The 19,666-nt window shown below is 40.6% G+C and overlaps 3 protein-coding genes across 7 annotated transcripts in view; 1 reads left to right on the top strand and 2 right to left on the bottom strand.

The window, feature by feature from the left end:
* ints9 (integrator complex subunit 9) overlaps window positions 1-7,635 on the bottom strand; it is a 205,423-nt gene extending 197,788 nt beyond the window's left edge. Inside the window, exon 1 of the mRNA XM_055232322.1 lies at window positions 7,625-7,635. The gene's annotated coding sequence lies outside the window, so the exon portion shown is untranslated. The remainder of the gene's footprint in view (window positions 1-7,624) is intronic.
* Window positions 1-15,766, top strand: part of fzd3a (frizzled class receptor 3a) — a 28,133-nt gene extending 12,367 nt beyond the window's left edge. Inside the window, exons 3-10 of the mRNA XM_033991059.2 lie at window positions 5,176-5,372; window positions 5,788-6,250; window positions 6,664-6,963; window positions 7,394-7,645; window positions 11,935-12,083; window positions 13,314-13,425; window positions 13,864-14,006; window positions 14,593-15,766. Coding sequence (XP_033846950.1) covers window positions 5,176-5,372; window positions 5,788-6,250; window positions 6,664-6,963; window positions 7,394-7,645; window positions 11,935-12,083; window positions 13,314-13,425; window positions 13,864-14,006; window positions 14,593-14,863 — 1,887 coding nt within the window. The 3' untranslated portion in view covers window positions 14,864-15,766. The remainder of the gene's footprint in view (window positions 1-5,175; window positions 5,373-5,787; window positions 6,251-6,663; window positions 6,964-7,393; window positions 7,646-11,934; window positions 12,084-13,313; window positions 13,426-13,863; window positions 14,007-14,592) is intronic.
* Window positions 15,767-16,424: 658 nt separating this feature from the next.
* Window positions 16,425-19,666, bottom strand: part of cdc42bpab (CDC42 binding protein kinase alpha (DMPK-like) b) — an 83,008-nt gene continuing 79,766 nt past the window's right edge. For 4 of the 5 annotated variants that reach the window (XM_055232104.1, XM_055232106.1, XM_055232105.1 and 1 more), the window contains one exon: window positions 16,425-19,095. In XM_055232104.1, coding sequence (XP_055088079.1) covers window positions 18,964-19,095 — 132 coding nt within the window. In that variant the 3' untranslated portion in view covers window positions 16,425-18,963. The remainder of the gene's footprint in view (window positions 19,096-19,666) is intronic. The other variant, XM_033991472.2, reaches the window with a different exon arrangement.

Genomic DNA, 19,666 nt, shown 5'->3' with positions numbered 1-19,666 from the left:
GAACAAAGGATCATGGTCTACGAGGTAGTTCCCTCTGTTTCTTCAGCTGCTGCAACAAAACAAAGCATTTAAGCAAAGGGGCTTGTGATTTGCTATTTTGTGACAGCCTGTGATATTATTGTAAGACCTTTTCCCATCTGCTATCACAATATTTCGGTTCCTGTTACATCCCTAATCAAAGATATCCCTAGATACGTTTAATGGAGTCACCTTAATGATCGTAACATGACATCATTCCACTATTACATTTGATTCACGCAAAGATGACACACCCTCTGACTCATGGTACTCCAGCCCGCTCACTACAGAATACAAATTATCCTCTCATACAGCTGTGCCCAGTGAAACGCGAGCCTCCATTTGATCTGAAATGAAGCGATTGAATTGCTGATCGATGTGCGTTATGACAGGCATGTAAAAACCCTAAATGCATGCGCTCAGCAGCCTACACCACCGCTACACAGGGCTATATAAATCTATGGTGTCATCTGCTCTGTGCTAATGCAGTGAAATTGACCTTTCAGCGCTGAGTGTACCACCTGTCCACTGAAGCCACAGGGACATCAGATATGTTATGTGTATGCGATGACTGTAACTAACTACAGATGTATGGAGAAGGCTTGGTTCACTCAGCTGCCATATTTGTGACATATGGCGGAGCTGATTTATACAGTACAATGTTAATCTGTCAAATCTGTCATTTGGGATAGTTACTGCTCTTGACTCTAGTAATGGGGGTTTGGCCTTATTTATAAGCAGCACACCATAACAAACTTAATGTTGTGTCTCTCCATGGCCAAACTTTTACAGTATTTTATTTTTAACTGTATCTTTCATACATACTGTGCAGAAATGTATCACTATAAAATGACAATGGTTTGTATTAGCGGTGGTGGACAATATGTAGGATGTCAGTGTTGTTTTGAAGGTTTTGAAGAAAATTTGAATGGCAAGTATTAATATAAATGGCACAAAATGAGCTGATTATACATTAAAATGGGTCTAACTATGTCAAAGAAGGGATTAATGTGATATTTCTGCACTTCTGAGGGACATTTACACCTCAACTAAAACATGAAGCACACATACATGTGCTTCATGTTTTAGTTGGACTGTCAAAATATCTCTGGTTGCCATTATCATAAATTTCCAAGACATTTAAGATAAAATTTGAGACAAAATTGGATACTCTGGTGCCACAATTGCAATTTAATAACCTGGTAACAAACTTTTATACACAGATCTGCATCTGCTTTTAATGTTTTTAATGGACTTATGTATTTATTTGTTTTTTGCTTGTATTGCATTTTGAACAGGGCACCCATGAAAAAGACAGTCTAAGTGCTCTCATTGGGTTGGGGAAAGAAGATATTAAGAAGATATTAATTTCATTGTAATGTCATTATCGCCCAGCCATTTATACTTATGCTTTTTTCACTTTTCGTTTTGTATAATGTGGGTAGACTTTGGTGGACTATTTGCGCTCTATATTTTCTATGGTCTAGCTGTGGTATCCGGGCTCTAAGAACATTCTTATATTCTTGATCGTACATAATAACAGCACAAACTGTATTGTAAGCCTAATTTTTTAATCCGCTGTCCCAATTTTTTGGCATGTAGCCCAAGTCTGTTTTGTGATGGTTTCTTGTTCTATATCTAGGTCACAACCACAGATCTTGTTAGCTGAGATTGTATTACTTTACATTGTGGAGAATAATGGCCAGATATCCCCTGAGAAGCATCTGCCTTCTATCTGCCAAGAGTGCAAAGACTGTCCCTGCATCACAACCGCTTACTTAAGTTTCCTCAACAAACATGAATTAATACACAATGGCGTTTACTCCGACTACTCTTGTATTTGATGAGCAGTTAGCCAGCGGAGAGCAGAGGGATGCGTCCGTAAAAAAACCACCCCCCTCCCAAATAAAGTGACAAATTGCCCCCTGCCTGTCCTTTCCTCACCCCAGCGACCCCTCCCCCACCTGAACCGAGGTCTGTCACACACTCTTTACATTTTGGGGGGAGGGATTGGCATGTATCTGTGCTGCAGGGGCAGTCGGCTTTATGTAAATGACTGAGTTACTATCAAGTACGGTGGCTTTGAAGGACGATTCCCCTGCTTCAAGTCACAGAGCTTTTAGGAACGGGCTGGCCAATTGCTGGGTTTCAGATGATATCACAACAATCACTAGTTCAATAATAAATACAGATGAGGGCAGCTAATATTAATATTCTTAAAATGTAGAGTACAACATGTTTTAGAATCTAGTCACTATTACAAATGTTTAGGATCAACATTTGTGAATTCTCCTTATGGCTATTTCTTATGAGAATACCATGTGATCAATAAAGAAAACTGTCCCTTCCCCCCATCTGGGAGTATGGCATCATCACATTTTAGTATCTGAAAGCCACCAATATGAGGATGAAAAACAAAGCGTGATCTCATCCACCTGACAATCTGATATTTTGGTGGTGTTGTTCACTAATTCTGTCTAATTCAACTCTGTGCTCAAACAAAGACACCTTTTCCCTACCACTCCTCCTATCGGTCAGCCTCTGCCAGGGTCTGAGTGAGTGACAGGTGAACGGAAAAGTTAAATTCTATCAACTGGACAAAAAATTTAGAGTGAAGACTTTTCTCCGATCATCCAAGCGGCTTCTTCAGTTCTGGTCAGATTGCTGGTGGGACTCTGACTTATATCAGTTTGAAGCAACAACACTGAAATGAACGCACCTATTTCAATGTAGTTAACTGACCAGAACTGACGAAGCCGCTTGGCTGATGGGCGAAAAGTCTTAATTCTAAAACTTTTGTGTAGTTGACAGAATTGAAATTTACTATGGATCATACCTGTGTTGTGGGAAATTACTATAGCTCTCCTGACCAATAATAAGAATAAGAATGATGGTTTTAAGGATGCGGGTCTGGTTCTGTTCAGGGACTTTCACCCGTTACAACTAGAGGGAAGTCTCTTCCAGTGTCTGTTTGTTAGTTAGCTGTAATGACTCTGACGTTATTCTGGAGGATAAATTCAAGTAGATCCCAAAGCTAGATATTATGTACAGCAAAGAGTAGCACAGCAAAGAGTAGCACAGCTAAACCCATGTTCACCTTTAAAATGCAGAGGGTGTATGGTGTAGAGGGCACTGGGTAAAGGATCAGACAGTCTGGATGAGGGTCAGGCATCCCCCAAAGTCTGAAGACCTGAAGACCTCTCATCTCCATGTTTTCTTCTTAGAAGATCAACAACGGGACATCCTGGATGTAATACCCAATAGCTTAGCTTTATTGGTGTAAAAGGATGAGCGGTTAATCAATGTCCCAAAAATGAGCAAATCAGGAGTGGGGGAGGGCTATTGTTGGTGGGATTGTATTAGCAGCACGGTGTTAGAGCAGCATGGTGGTACACACATGAGATTTTGGCGACAAAAAGATTGAAAAAACACAATTTTGTGTGTAATCTAAAGAAATATGGGAATTTTAGCCTTTGTGAGATGAATCAAAAATGGTATAGGATCAGAGCTAAGGACGGGTTGGGGATTTTTGGAGAACTCTATTTAAGCATTTTGCATTTCCAAAATACATTGTCCTTTGAGCATTTAGCAGACTTTGTAGATGAAGATTTCCCTTTTAAATGAAATAAAGTCTGTATTGCAAAAGCTCACCAAGGAAAACCTGTTCAAATCCAGCAATGGTGATCCAGGACAGAAGCCAATGTCCATCCTTGTTCTTTTTTGAAAACTCCATGCATCAAGAAAGAAAGCAATACACTTAATACACTTAATAGGTGTGGCACATGTTTTGAGCAGGTTACTTGCAGACTACATGTCACATAAATTACAGTGTACTGTGGTCATATTTAACCAGTGCAGCGCAGGTACCATAGTGACATAGATTTGTTTTTTGACTTTGCCTAATATTTTAATATTGTCTGATTTACATCAGATTTACATCTTTTTTTTTAACATATTATAATAATGACAAAATGCTTGCTATTATTATGAAGCAACGGTCTTCTTAACCAACTAAAAGGCTACTGTTTAACTACACAAACACTGCACAAAGCACTGAACTTGAACTGTATATGTTGTGTCTTATTTGCATTTTAACTGATGTCACGGCGCCTCTTGGCTCTGATCGAATGAGTCAAGGCATTATTGTACGTCTTTGTGGGTGTGAGAACAGTCAGATTATATACTTCCGCTGAAGCTGTGTGTCAGTCAATCGCAGCAGTCGCCATAGTTACACAAAAGCCCCTGTCAATCTAAATTTGGGAGTCCGGGGGGCGGGACAGGAGGGGGAGAGGGGTAATGGTGATGATGATTATAGAGATGGGGAGATTATTGGGAAAAAGGGGCCACAGTTGTTTTTTTGGGCTCATCTCCTGAACTGTCAGACCACATTCGCTCCACTGACCTCTTTGTGCAAACAGAGGATGTGACACACTTTGAAGTCACTGCTGTGCTATTGTTTTAAGATAAACTGGCCAAGTGCATCTGATAGGAGGACATTCAAAACAAGTCTCCACAAATCTAATGCAAAATATTTCTCTGGAGCTAGTTGAGAGGAGTTTTTGCATTTTATTTTATTTTAATCTCTATGATTAAATAACAAACTTGTACTATTTCTCAGTAGTACACACATTGAAAAAAACAACTTTTAATCATATTGATGGAATCTTTGCTACATTGCCATGTCATTAAAATGTTTAACTGAATTTTGAAATGAAGACAATTTTGTTGGTTGCAGTATTGACTATAGTATATGTTATCTGGATGGATGCCAATTTGAAGAAAACATCACATAAAAATAGCCAAAAAGCCACATTTTCTGCATTTTCTTTGTGAATAATAAATTCTTATTTAATTTTATATAATTAATTCTGCAGATTGTTGTTCTTTATTTATGAATAATTTTAGAATTGTAAAAAAAATCATAGGTGTAAAATCAATCCCCAGATGCTAATTCAAAAACTAGATTTATTTTGAACAAAAAAATAATGTAGGAAAACAGGTAACCTTTGACCGTTCTTGAATAGTTTTAGAACTCTTTGTCTATAGACATTCTTATAATACATTTTATATACATGATTGTATTGTAAAAATGCTACTTTGTATGTTTCCGTAGATAGAGCTGTCACTTTAACCTGTGTATTTCCTGTCTCCCTGCAGCCTTTCCACCCCATGGTGAACCTGCAGTGCTCCCCTGACCTGCGCATGCTGCTGTGTGCTCTGTACGCTCCGGTGTGCACTGAGTACGGCCGCATGACGTTGCCGTGCCGACGCCTCTGTCTGCAGGCCAAGAGCGACTGTTACAAGCTCATGGACATGTTCGGAGTCAGCTGGCCCGAGGAGATGGACTGTAACAGGTCAGTGTAAGAAAAGGAGATGATGTTACTGCTTTGTCTAGAATGTTCTACTGTTTTGCATAAAATATATCTAATTAGTATTTTTGTATTGTCTGTGTTATCCCTTATTCATCCAGGTAGCGCCCTTATCAACTGAACAAAAGTTTATTTTATTATGATTCATTTTCAACCTGTGGTCTCACCTCTGGTTCATAGAGCTGACTTGTAACTTGCTTGTCTCCTTTGAAATAGATCATTTTAATGCCATACTGTGAAAAATTCCAAACAATTCAATAACATCTCCATAGAGACAAGACATACCCTTATCCAGAGAAGAAGTGTATTGTAATCTCTTCCCACATATGCTAGTAGAATAAAAATGGCAACCAGTAGCTTCAGTATTTAACTCTGTCTCTGTCTATTGTTGTTCTTGTAGGTTCCCTGACTGTGACGACCCATACCCCCGTCCCGTCGACCTCCTCTCCATCTCGGACACCACAGAGTCTCCCGTCTCCGTTCAGAGAGACTATGGCTTCTGGTGCCCTCGGGAACTGAAGATCGACCCTGATCTCGGCTACTCTTTCATGGGTGTTAAGGACTGCTCCCCTCCCTGTCCCAACATGTACTTTACCCGACAGGAGCTGACATTCGCCCGTTACTTCATCGGCGTGGTGTCCATCGTGTGCCTGTCAGCCACACTCTTCACGTTCCTCACCTTCCTCATCGACGTGTCCAGGTTCCGTTACCCAGAGCGACCGATTATCTTCTACGCCGTGTGCTACATGATGGTGTCGCTGGTCTTCTTCCTGGGCTTTCTGCTGGAGGACAGAGTGGCCTGTAACGCAGCTGTCCCGGGACGCTTCAGGGCTGCTACTGTCACTCAGGGGTCACATAATAAGGTACAGTATCTTTGTAATGAATATACTACTGTCTAAATAGGGGAAGAAGGTTAAGAATATAATGTAGATTGCTATGAAACCCCACTATGACAAAAGCTATTGCCTCTATAGGCTAAAGGGCTGTGTAAAGGAGCTTTGACTAAAGAACAGTGAGGAAATATAAGCAGATTATTAAAATAGATATAGTTACAAATGTCACTGATAAAGTTAAATACTTTTTACTTTTACTTGATTAATATACTAAAAATACAGCAATTCATGGATCTGTGCCAAAATGTATTTTTAAATTTTATTACGCTTCAACAAAAACAACAACAAACAAAAAACAAAACAAGGTCTTATCTGTCAATTTTTAGTAGAGTTAGATTGTAGCGTTATCTGTAATCTACTCTGAATCTCTTTTGTCTTTCCAGGCGTGCACTCTCCTCTTCATGGTGCTGTACTTCTTCACGGTGGCGGGTAGCGTGTGGTGGGTCATTCTCACCATCACCTGGTTCCTGGCGGCTGTTCCCAAATGGGGCAGTGAGGCCATAGAGAAGAAGGCTCTGCTGTTCCATGCTTGTGCCTGGGGTCTTCCCGGGGTGCTCACGGTCGCCTTGCTTGCCATGAACAAAATCGAGGGCGACAGCGTTAGCGGCGTCTGTTTTGTCGGGCTCTACAACCTCACCACTCTGCGCTGGTTCCTGCTTGTACCGCTCGGACTGGATGTCGTGGTGAGATTTGGATACCACGCATTAGAACTTAGCTTAGTATTAAACTGTCACATGCACACCTTGCCTCTTCAGTTGCATTTCACCTTAGCACTCAGTGGATTTTCATTTACGGGTTTTTATTGATGAAAAAAAGAGACATTTTTAAAAACTACTCTCAGCCGGAATATGAAAAAGTACAAAGCAGGGGGTGGTGAAAGCTGAAATTTGCAGAGGGCACTGGCCTCAAATTCAGCACAGTACCAAACTATCAAAACATGCATGAATAAATCAAAATACGACTTTGAGTAAGTTAATGATGAGGGAAACACTGTTATGACTTAATTTCAACTTCACAAGTCAGTTTTATACAATATGTTTCCTTTCAAGATTATTGCATGATATTGTTCCTACATTATTGCGGCCTACATTATAACATGTGTCTCTCTGTCAGGTGGGCGTGGCGTTGCTCCTGGCAGGTATCGCGGCTCTGAACCGGGTGCGTATGGAGATCCCTCTGGAGAAGGAGAACCAGGAGAAGCTGGTGAAGTTCATGATCCGGATCGGGGTGTTCTCGGTGCTGTACCTGGTGCCTCTGCTCACCGTCCTGGCCTGTTACTTCTATGAGAACAGCTACAGGGGTGTCTGGGAAACCACCTGGGTGCAGGAGAAGTGCAAGGACTACCACATCCCTTGTCCATACCAGGTAACCACAAGCAAAATTAATATAACAATTCAGATAAGGTTAACGCAGTGGTTATCTACGAATACACTGGGTCCTTCTGGTACCTTCTTTCAGTTTATCACATAGGAAATGAACTCGACTATCTATGTTTTAGATCTGTCCTCGTTTTATCTTGATTAAACCTGTTTTTAGACCCCTATCTGAGCAGCTGTAGTCTCAGTTTAGTCACAATTTCATGCTGGTAATAAACACTTCTGTGTTAATCCCCATTTATCCCTGGTTTTGACTCGGGACCAACAAGATTAATTTTAGGTATGTGGAAAAGCACATTTTTAGGAGACATTGTGGAGACATTAGGCACATTGTGTGAGGAGTTTGTGAATCATTTGTACTGGAGGGATTCTCAGGCGAAAGAACAGCTGGGTGAAGACGCCTGAGGTGTAGACACTGATCTGTCAAAAATATCAAGTTTGAAACAGCCCCCAGCACCAGCCCACATAGGCACAGCTCATTTCACAGAACTGTCAAAAATTCAGTGAGAGAAACCTTTTTCATGAGGAAGAGAAATATAGGAATTTGAAACGGCTATTACCATCACAATTATAAGTTTATATGCATGATATTAGATGCTTTTTCAACACTTTCAATTGGAAATGAGCAACATATATAAGTCTACTGTATACACATGTATGAAAAGCTGAGTAAATGCACTGGTTTAGCCATGAAGTGTTTTGCTGAGATCTGAATTGACTCAAAACAAGAAGACTGCCAAAAACTCTATAACTGGCATTTAGTGCAGTAGTGTATTATTCTGTAATTTCTCATGAACATGTAAATGTAGTACCATTGTCCTAGTAATTAGCAGTTCAAAGCTAACTATAACATACATTTTGAATGGGCAAAAGCACTAGTACTAGTATCACCCATAAACAGGAAGCTAAAATCCATTAATACAGTGACAGTACAGGCCTACTTTATCACTTGTCACATAACTGCTCTATAATCCTGACTGAGAGTGATGCTGGGTGTGGTCACATGGGTCAACTTCCTCTATAACACTAGTTCCTCTCTGAGTGCAGCCGTACACTACAGCAGAGTGTAATATAGTGCATAGTATAGTGTGTATAGACATGTGAAGGTGTAACGCACAAAGCCTCCGCAATCCGTCAAAGAGACCGTCTATATTTATCTGTAAACTCCGCCCTCAGGCTGTAGTCTTCACACAGCAGACACATACAAGCTCTAGAAGTGCTGTATTCTTTCACACAGAGTACCATCCCAGGAAATTTCCCCCTACCAGTGAGTATATAACGTGAATACACTATAGATATATGTAAGAATGAAGGTTGTAGCGTGGCACTGGCAAAACCTCTCTAAAATATGAAGTATCTGTATGATCTCACTATGTATCTGACCCAAAGTGCACTCATAATATCACAGGCTCATAAGAGTTAAATGTGAATACAAACAAGTGCATGTTATGTAAATAGACCCCTAGCTGGTTGAAGGGAGAATGGACTTTCTACACTTGATAAATAGAGCAAAATAGACTTACTGCTTAAAAATAAGGGCACATCATTGCACTGAGTGAGTAAATACTCCTATGCAGTGTCGGAGAGCAGTGTCCGCTCTGGCCCTGGCTCCTGTCTAAGTCCGTGGCTGAATCCTGCTGCTGCTGCGATGTTATCAGAGCCATAATGAGACATGCCACTGGCCACTCCTCCCCTCAGCTCCTAATGAGGCCATCAGGGCTATGTCATCTGTGTCCCAGGAATATGGCTAATGTCTGTACAAGCACAACTCACTCAGCGCTCCTGTCTATGTACTATGTGGCTGCACTCAAGCAAAGTAACCACATCGAGGCAGGACAGGCATATTTATTTACATCCCACAGTTTATACACACACAACAACTCAATTTCTCTGTAACATATATCAATGGAGGCCTTCACACTAAACTTTGACTACAGGACTGAACCAGGACTAGAACAGGACCAAGGCAATTCTACATCAAGACTACACTGCGCTCAAATCAAGACCAAATGAGGATGTGTAAATGCACTCAAAATGACAAGAATATAGCGCTTACAATAATTTATTTGTTGTTAAATTTGAAAAAAAAAAGACAAGTCATTGATCGATCAGCTTTCACGGCATCTAAGTCCTTCTGGTGAATCATTACTATGAATAAGGTAGGTTAAGAATTGAGACTTATTTTGTAATTTAGGAGAATTAAATACACCTAAAAAGTCTTCTAATTATTCTATAGTGGAAGAATATTTAACCATTTGCTCCTCAGGATTTCAAAAGGGCATGTGTGATGCATGTTTGTGGTGCGACTACCATCTGACCGACCTGGAGTACGCCGACGACACCATTCTGCTCAGCACATCCTACAGCCAGCTGAGAGACGCTCTGGGCATATACAGTGAAGAGGCAGGGAAGCTTGGCCTCCAAGTGAGCTGGGCTAAGACCAAATTGATGCATGTCGGTGATGGGCCAGATCCACCCCCCCTGCAGCTTGGCAATGACATTGTAGAGCCTGTGAAGTGCTTTGTGTACCTGGGGTCCATAGTGACGGACAACGGGGACCTAAATCCAGAGATTAACCGCAGAAGAGCCCTGGCAGCATCAGCCCTGCAGTCCCTCTGGAAGCCACTCTGGCGACACTCCACCATCTCACGTACGAAGAAGCTCCGGATATATAATTCCGCCGTACTCTCCATCCTGCTGTATGGTTCGGAGACATGGCCCCTGAACAAGACTCTGGCTGCCAAAGTAGACGGCTTTGATAGCAGAGCTCTCTGCAGCATCGAAAATATCAGGTGGCCCCAGCGAGTTTCCAACCAGTTGCTCAGAGCTCGCACACGCCAGCCCAGAGCATCCTGCCTGGCTGCGCAACGCCGCACCCGCTGGTTTGGCCATGTCCTCCGCCTTCCTGCTGACCATCCCATGAGAGCCATCCTCCAGTTTGACCCAAAGGCAGCAGGCTGGAAACGACCATGAGGCAAGCCCCGCACCCGATGGCTTGACGTCATCGCGGGCGACCTCCAACAACTTGGAGTCACCGTAGAGGACGCAGAGCAGCTGACCCTAGACCGCCAGCTTGGAAAAAACTCATTCACCTGGTCGGCTCAACGCGTGGGGACGGGATGCCCCCCTCCCCTTTGCTGGAGCCTTAGATAGAGATAGAGAGATAGATGCATGTTTGTGGTGCATGTTTGTAAAGGCCTTTTAACTTAAACAGTATCATGTTGACGACAGCCACTGGTTCAGAACAATAGACGTGTTGAGGGAAGTAGAGGTGTAACAGTGGTGAGGAGTGTCTGTGATCACGCACGGAGAGATAAGACACAGATCAGAGGACAGGAAGTCAAACCAGAACAAGCTCTGACAACTGCTGTGATCTGTCTCCTATGTGAGTGCTCAAGTGGACAAGGGCAGATCTACAAGCCTAAATACCAGTGTCTCCTAGGCCCTTAGTCAAGTCCAGACACAATATAGCGTCCAAACAAACAAGTGCCATTTATCTGGTGATTCACAAAATGTCGTAGTTGGGTGATGAGAAGAACAGCTGCTATGTCCTTGATAGAGATGTAGGCCTTAATAGTGTCTTAGTGAAGCAAAATTTGCATTAGTCGATGAATTATTTTATTTAGAATTTAAGGATTTACATGGGACAACAGTAGATAGGAGACTGTATGTGTCAATCTACATATAAATACACCTTGTACATTTTTATTTGGGTTAGATACCTGATCAGATCAGTTTAGCCACATACTTTTAATTGAGTAATGGGTCAACAGGGCATCTCTTTTCTTGACTACAGCCCTATACTTTGCACAAATGGTGTACAGTAAATCTGTAATACTGAATAATACCAATACCAAGTAAAATCAGAAGACCAACTTTAACTGATACTCTGAGGAGTGATCAGTTCAACATTTACTATAAATCAAGGCTTAAATGTCAATGTCAAAAATTACATTGTTGTCGGGGGTGCTCAAGGATCCACTTTAGGCCCTGTCCTATTTATATGTATAGCATATCAAGCCTTTTGCTAATATAGAAAAATATAGTACCAAAAAGTTCATGATTTGGCTTATTTTATGTCCTTGCCTTTTTTGGGATGAATTTATATTGAAATCAAAGCTAGTCTCAAGTATCCCATTGTAACTTGTATTTATTTTATTGAAAAAGAGTAATTGATGTCAAAATATGTACTCTGTTAATAGCCAACACAAACTGGTGTCCCTGTGAAGTTTTGTCTCACCATCCCTCATACTATATGTGAATGTTTGTGTGTTTTAGGTGGAGCAGACAAGTCGCCCTGATCTGGCCCTGTTCCTCATTAAATACCTGATGATGCTGATCGTGGGAATCCCCTCCGTGTTCTGGGTCGGCAGCAAAAAGACCTGCTTTGAGTGGGCCAGCTTCTTCCACGGCAAGAAACGCAAAGAGTGAGCACTTATAATACCCTGAGCACACTGACTGTGTTAAATACAATTGTCTCCATGAGAACGAACCAGACTACTCCATCTGTAGAGCTGGTTTGTCCATTCTGTGTTTTAGGCTTTCTGATGCCAGCGACCCAAAGGCTTTTTGCTGTGCAGATAATAAAGAATTTGATTATTGAAGCCTTAACTGAACAATAAAAATGTATTAGGTATTAGGGAATTCTTCTTGTTTTATCTAATCATTAGAGATCAACTGATATAGGCATTTATATCACCAGTGCCAATACGATTGTTAGAATTCTGAGAAACTGGTGTCTGATAATCTCTGCCAATATGTAGGGCAGATTTTCATTATTTTTCCCAAATTAGTAATTTCATTTTATATGATGATGTAAAGTCACATTTTGTGCAGTGGCCTCTTCATACTAAAGTGTTCAAATTAAGCTATATGCATATTCTTTCAGCAGCAGGTTAAATAAAAAGTCAAATAAAATATCGGCCTCTGCTGGAGAGTTAATGCTGATGCCTATGTGCTAAAAAGTGACCCCGATATATCGGGCCTTCTGATCTTCCTCTACTAACCATACACTATAATATATAGTGTGTACACCCTATTGTACAAAACAACTGCTAGTAAAAATGCTAAACTGCTTATAATTTTTTTACCTCACAGTGACCATCACAGAGAGTAGGATGCATTGAACTATGCATTTCTGGACTGACTGCACTTAGGATTAAACCCCAATGAAATATTTTTTAAACTCTGCTTATATTTGTGAGCTTTTAACATTAAATTCTACAATTACATACTTGTCGTAGCTTTACTAACATATGCGTTGTAGTGCAATTTTTAATTTCTTTCTGGCATGAGATTCACATTTCTAGATCCTTTTTTCCCTCAACAGCACAAAATGTAGTTTTTATATTTATCAATACAGCCTTAATTTACCTTTCTGAACTCAACTATCCATTTAATTTTTGAACAATGATACTGAAAAAGGTTGTAATCTGCACTCCCCTTTCCTGGAATGTAACTCAGATCATTAACCCAGTGTCCCCCTGCTGCCTCCCCCCTCTCCTCCCCCACACGGCCCTCCCCTCCACACATCTCCACCTTCCCCCTGTCTGTGCCCACATCCCTGCACCTGTCCCTGCCCTCCCTGCCCCTCTCCTGTCCCCCCTCGCCCCACTCTCGCTCCTCTGCCCGTTCTTCTCCCTCTCGCCCCTCTGCAGTGCCATGGTGAATGAAAGCCGCCAGGTGCTGCAGGAGCCCGACTTCACGGCCCTCCTGCTCCGGGACCCCAACACCCCCATCGTCAGGAAGTCCAGAGGCACCTCCACCCAGGTATGGACCATTTTCACCATAATATTAATGGTTTATTTTTTGTGCATTATCATGTAGGGGCACGATATTAAGAAAGATGGTTACTACATTGCTAAATCTTTTTATTAACTTTCACTCATACTGTTTAGCAGCTTAAAATATTGTGTACTACAGTTAAACTAAACTTTTTTTATGTGGGATATACAAATGTTCAAAAGGCTAGTTATTCTTAATTTTAAATATAGTATACTTAAAACTATTTTGCTACAGAAAATATATATAATTGTTTTACTGTAGAGAGACGGTAGCCTACCAGGGACTCTCTTTAAGATAGTGAAGAAATACATTAATATAAGACAAGACAAAGACCAGATGTCCTTTGTTTTCCTTTACTAGAAATAGCTATAATTGATTTCTCAATATGATCCAACTGTTTAACTTGCCCCCCTTTCCTCTCAGGGTACCTCCACCCACGCCTCCTCCACTCACCTGGCCATGGACGAGCCCCATAGCAACAGCACGAGCCGTGCCGGATCTGTGCGCAGCGGCCGCTCCAAACTGAGCAGTTACCATGGCAGTCTGCACCGCTCCCGGGACGGCAGGTACGGTAAATGTTTAGACTTGATTTAGTCCTGGTATCTGGAGCTAAATAGCATGAGGAGGTGAGGCTGGTGTACATAGTTAAAACCTCTGTCTGTATAAAGTGATATATGATTACAGTTGCTTAGTAATCACAGCCTCTGTCTAGACCTAATCTGTTAATTGTAATTAATGAATGTATTTATCTTTCAGTGGATTAACAGTATTGCAGGTATTTTGGTGTATAAGGTTTTTGAATTACCAGTAGATAAAATATGATACCAGTTTATCAAACAAGAATTGTCAGGCTATCCATGGGTTTCAGGATGTTGAGAGATTTGGACTGTAGCCATAGCAATTATCAATTTAAACATATCTTTTGAATGGGAAAACATCCTCAGTTATAACAGGAAGCTCAAACTTTTGAATACAAATGTACAGAGTATAATTCCTCAGTCGTCCAGGTATGATCCATAGTAAAAGAAAAAATAAGCTTAAGTAAACTAAGTAAAATTCAAATCGGTCATTCCTACAACTTTTTGTCCAGTTGACAGATTCTTACATAACTTGCTTTTGTTAATACACACATGTTTCATCTGTAAATTGCAGGTACACAGCAAGCAGTTTTCGAGCGACAGACGAGCGGCAGCCTTATGGGAGTCTGCCCCGCCTCCACGACTCTCAGTCCAGACACTTTAGTACTAACAGACTGGACAGCTCGCACCGATTGGACAACCTGTCACGTCACGGCTCCACCCACAGACTGGAGAGCCAATCACGGCACAGCAGCATCCGTGACCTGACCAATCACACACAGATGCTCAGTGTCCCGGGAAACGGAATTCACAGGGTCATGGAGGAGGACGGGACCACAGCTTGAGAACCTCCATAGACTAAATTAAAAAAAATTCACATGGACTACTGTAATGGGGTGCTCTAAGGGCTCACAGATATGCCTTAAAATGCTCCAAAATGTAAGAAGATGGGATAAGATGGGACAGATTTGAACTAAACTGCACTGGACTGGACTCAAGTGAGATATACTAAAGTTCTTAGTTTTTCAAAACATGAATTTTAATCTGTCCTTGAAAATATTAGCCTACATCCAACCTTATCATATCTTACAATGGAACAAAATGCAATGGCCCTAACTAACCCAAGTAGCCTCAAAACAAGAAGGTTCCTGGTTCAAAACTTGGATTTGAATGGGGCATGCATGCTCTCCTAGTTGAATACATTTTCTGTAGGTGCTCTGGTGTTCCCTATCAACTTAAAATAAGTAATAGATGACCAATACCCTGGTGAGGTACTCCTAAATCTGGAGAAGGATGGTTCACTGTGGTTATGTTGACAGGTTGCCCCCTAGTGGGTGTGATTGATGGAGAAAATGGACCAGGAGAACTGCATTATTTTATATCAAGGTCTAAAAGAGGCCAAAGACTGTATTTAATATTATTGTCTGTAATTGCTACTGATGCCTCTATGTTCCGACGCATGAAGAGCAAATTTTGCCTTTTAACTGGAAAATCTTTTTATAAATCCTTGAGTTTATCAAATTTTAAAAAGGGACTAAAGAGTTTTACAGATTTGAAGCCATTGTTCGGGCTGCTACAGGGAAAAGCTACGTCCAAACTCCTGCCTTACACTGGAACACACTGTAGTTTAGAGACAAAGTAGTCGTAGCTAGTCCTGTTTGAAATGTGACCATGTAAAGCTATTGTAAATGATAGATTACCTGTGCATAGATGTAAAAATGTGAAATTTTTGTAATAAAACTTTTTTTAAAGAAATTAGTTTGTATGTGCATTTTCAACTGGCAACGATTTTTTTTTTTTTTCCTCATTACTTGTGCCTCACAATCTCACCAACTCTCAACCCATTCATAAAAGCCCACATTAAATTATTTGTCCTTTCAAATAAAGCACAGACCTAAATAACTTATATATGGCAGTACATAAATATACATACACACACACAGTTTATGGTTTCAGCTTCTTGTTTATGGGGGCAAATTTGAGCAATTTTCACCATTCAAAATATTGAATATTTAGTTTTGAATTATTTATTGCTATGGCAACAGTGCCAAATTTCAGCCTAAAACCCAAGGGTAATTTGCACTCAATTGTACGCAGGCCTTTTAACTTCTGGACACAGCCCCTCCCTCCACAGCAGCAGAACAATAATTTGCCTCCGCCTTCTCTTCACAAAATGTCAACTTGCAAAACTCTTCACTCATGTTTACTGGAGTAGATTAAACTAACTACACTGGTGCAAGTTCAGTGAAAGAGTTAGGAATCTACCCAGAATTGAACTGAAGCAAGTACTAGAATAATCAGGGATATTGTGTAATGCCTGGTTACGTAGATTCTACCACTTATAAAAATATGAATTGCACATACTGATTTTAAAACCTTAGAGAAATGAGCAGACACGAGCACACAGCCTTGTAACAGCCCTCCGCTTTATTGAAATACATCGGAGTGGGGTTAATATAATGAGTCTTCCACGCCAGTGTGGCAGCCAGTTCATCATACATCATTTGTTTTTGACCTTTGACCTTACACCTTAAATATCTTTGTGCAAAAAGAGAATCTACATCACCTGTAGTGGGTTATCCTCAGTAAAACCGCCCAAACCGCTTCGAAAGTAAAACAACAAACCGAAAATGATTACATCTATAACATGCAAAACTGTACAAATTATTACAAAGCAATCCTAGAAAAAACAAAGTGTATTATGATATGAAAGGGCAAACGTAATATCTGGATAAGACCTCACTGAAATGCAAAGGCGTTTTTTGAATTTTTTTTTTTCAAAACTGTTTTCGTCTCACTGTGGCACCTTAGCCGTTCGATCGCCCCTTCACCATATCTACTCTAAACCCGTTCTGAACTCTCTCCATACACACCTTCGCCTAAAATTCATTGGTTTCCGACATTTCCTGAGTTTTTTTCTCTCACACAGGGATAAGCTGTCATCACTTTTTCTGTACAACATTAAGAATCTGGCCTTTTATAAAACGTCCTGCTAACATAATCTGCTTTAGCTAATACATTCTACATCTGAAGTGAATAGCTTAAAGGTTCTGGAAAGTCTTGCACCTCTTTGAATAGAAAATACTTGGGGAAAATACGTGGAATGAGCCGACTTTGGAAACCTGTAGGAATGACCGGATCAAATTAGAGATATTATGAATGTAAAACAACTTGAGTTTATATCAGCAGCACAAATAAACAGTAAAAAGCGTAACAAATCTTATACAAAAATGGAGGTGGAGGTAACAGGACAGCTGGGAAATACAAAGAGGTATGATGGCCCTGAAGGAACAATAAGAATTGCAACACAGAAACTAAACAATTGAGAAATGTAAAATTATGAAATGCAATAATATATGCGGACAAAAGCAAATAAAAAACTTAAAAATGCAAAAACTAGAAATTGGACAAAATTAGGAAATTAAAAGAAAAACAACAGAAATGCAAATAGCAAAACGCTAAGATAAACAAAAGCAATATTTTTATTTGACCAAAATTTAACAAAAATGTCCAAATTACTTTAGTATTTATCAAATTTTTGTACATTTTTGTACATTTGTTTATCAATATTACTTGTATCATTTTTACATTTTGCTTTTGTCCTTCCATTGATTTTGCATTTCACCATTTATTCTGACGCGGTGTGATTTGGTAGATATAGCGACATGACCCTTCAGAGCCACCCTAAAGATGGGATATTTAGACCTAATCCATTTCTAGTCCACTATAACTTTCAGCTTTTTTTTTGTGTTTACATTCTTTTAATCACAGGAAGCTTCTTTTTTAACACATTATTTAAACATTAAGTCCGTAAAGCAAAGGCTACACTGTAGAAAGATGCAATACAAGTGTCCATAGTTATGTTTTTCCATATTGGTACCACAGTGACGTCTGATTGGTTGACTGGCCTCCTGTCTGAAGCCGGAACAAGGCATCTGATGCATAAAAACGCCACCTAGAATCAGTTTGTGGCGGCAGCTTAGTGTCACGCTACGTTACGAGCAGTAGTGTGGAATAGTAAAGACACTTAAATCAAACCAAAGTGGGGAATAAAAGAAAGCACACTCAACACGTGTTGTACATATGATAAAAAAAACAAATCTAAAATCAACCGGTAAAAAAGAAAAAGTGGTTTTAAAATGGCTTTTGTGTGAAAACCCCACATCACTCAAAAGAAGAACTCAAAGAAGAGAGGATTTGTCTTCCCTGTGTCTATAGTATGTTCCTTATCATATATTACTCTACTCTATGTACATTAGTGACTGTCAGTTTGGTTTAACAGCAACATGGAGCATTGACGATGTCACTCGATCTGGACCAATCAGGAGACGGCGAGTTGCAATGATGTCATAGAAGCCTATTTTCTCATTAAAATACTATAAAGTCACTGCACAAATCAAAAGTCGAATGGTGAAAGCATGTGAGGGACAGAGGCGCTTCACGGCTGAAACTACGCACTCACTTTCCTCGTCTAAGATTGATAAATAAATTAAAATATCATCCCCCATAAACCCACAGGGTCCTATATACAAGTACAAATATTTTTAGAATAATCCTCTTCTTTTTGTTGAGCCAAAAAGAGCCGAATGGGGAGCAAGTATTTCCTATTTCATTTGCCCTTAGTGAAGAACTCATGCTCTCACACATTTGCACCTAGCATACGCCTTTATCGCTAGCATACACGTTAGCACTAGCATATGCCTTAGTGTTAGCATAATATGTAGCACTAGCACACATCATAGCGCTAACACACGTTCCATTACAGACAGGACAATGTTCTTAAATGGGCTGCAGTTCTCTGGGCAGTGAGGTGGTGCTGGGGTCCAAGAGCATATGGCGGAGGGGAGGGGGCGTGTCCTGCGTGGAGAGGGGCGGAGTCCTGTGCTGTTGATTGGTCAGTTTTTTTATTGTGGGAGGGGACGGGGGTAAGTGGTCCTGATCGGGCTCATGTGTCCCAGCCCATACGGTCCGTGCTCTCCAGCGACAGGGACTTGGTCTTGTGGGGGGAGGCGGGGCTGGGGGGGCTGCTGAACGTTGAGCTATTGGAGGCCGTAGAGTGACGCGGCGAGTCGGAGTCCTAAAGAGACAAGAAGAAGAAGGGTCAGTTTAAGTTTGTTGTGCCCCATGTCCTATGTCCTCTCTCATGCATGTGCCTCAGTGGGCTCTAGGAGGTGCACATGCGGGACAGCAATGAGAGCGGACTCAATGAAATAAGGCTGCCCCTTTAGGCCAATAGTAAAGATAAACGGATAAACCAAGCTGATATTTGCACTTTTCAGGATATCAGCCTTAAATCTTCAGCAGGTGCCGATATTTTCTTTTGGCCAACAAGCTCCCTGAAGAGTACATAAAAGCTTTATTTGAAGCTTTGTAATGAGATAACTGCACCAAATGTGAATACACAGCTCTCTTAAAGGTAAGTGGGGGAGTTTGTAGTAAATTTAAGTTACATTATTTGGGTAAAATATTCAAAATTGGCTATCGGCTAGTTTACTGGTGTCTCTGGATTCTAAACCATCAGCATAAGCCATGGAAAAAAAAAAAAAAAAAAAAAAAAAAAAGTTGATATCTAGCCAATTGGGCTCAACCTTGTTTAAAAAAAAAAACAAAACATAATAAACTACAGTATGCATGCTACCAGATCATAA

This window comes from Periophthalmus magnuspinnatus, chromosome 24 (assembly GCF_009829125.3).
Source record: "Periophthalmus magnuspinnatus isolate fPerMag1 chromosome 24, fPerMag1.2.pri, whole genome shotgun sequence".
Classification (NCBI taxonomy): Eukaryota; Metazoa; Chordata; class Actinopteri; order Gobiiformes; family Gobiidae; genus Periophthalmus; species Periophthalmus magnuspinnatus.
Note: the sequence above shows the minus strand (reverse complement) of the source record. Positions and strands in the feature narration are given on the sequence as shown.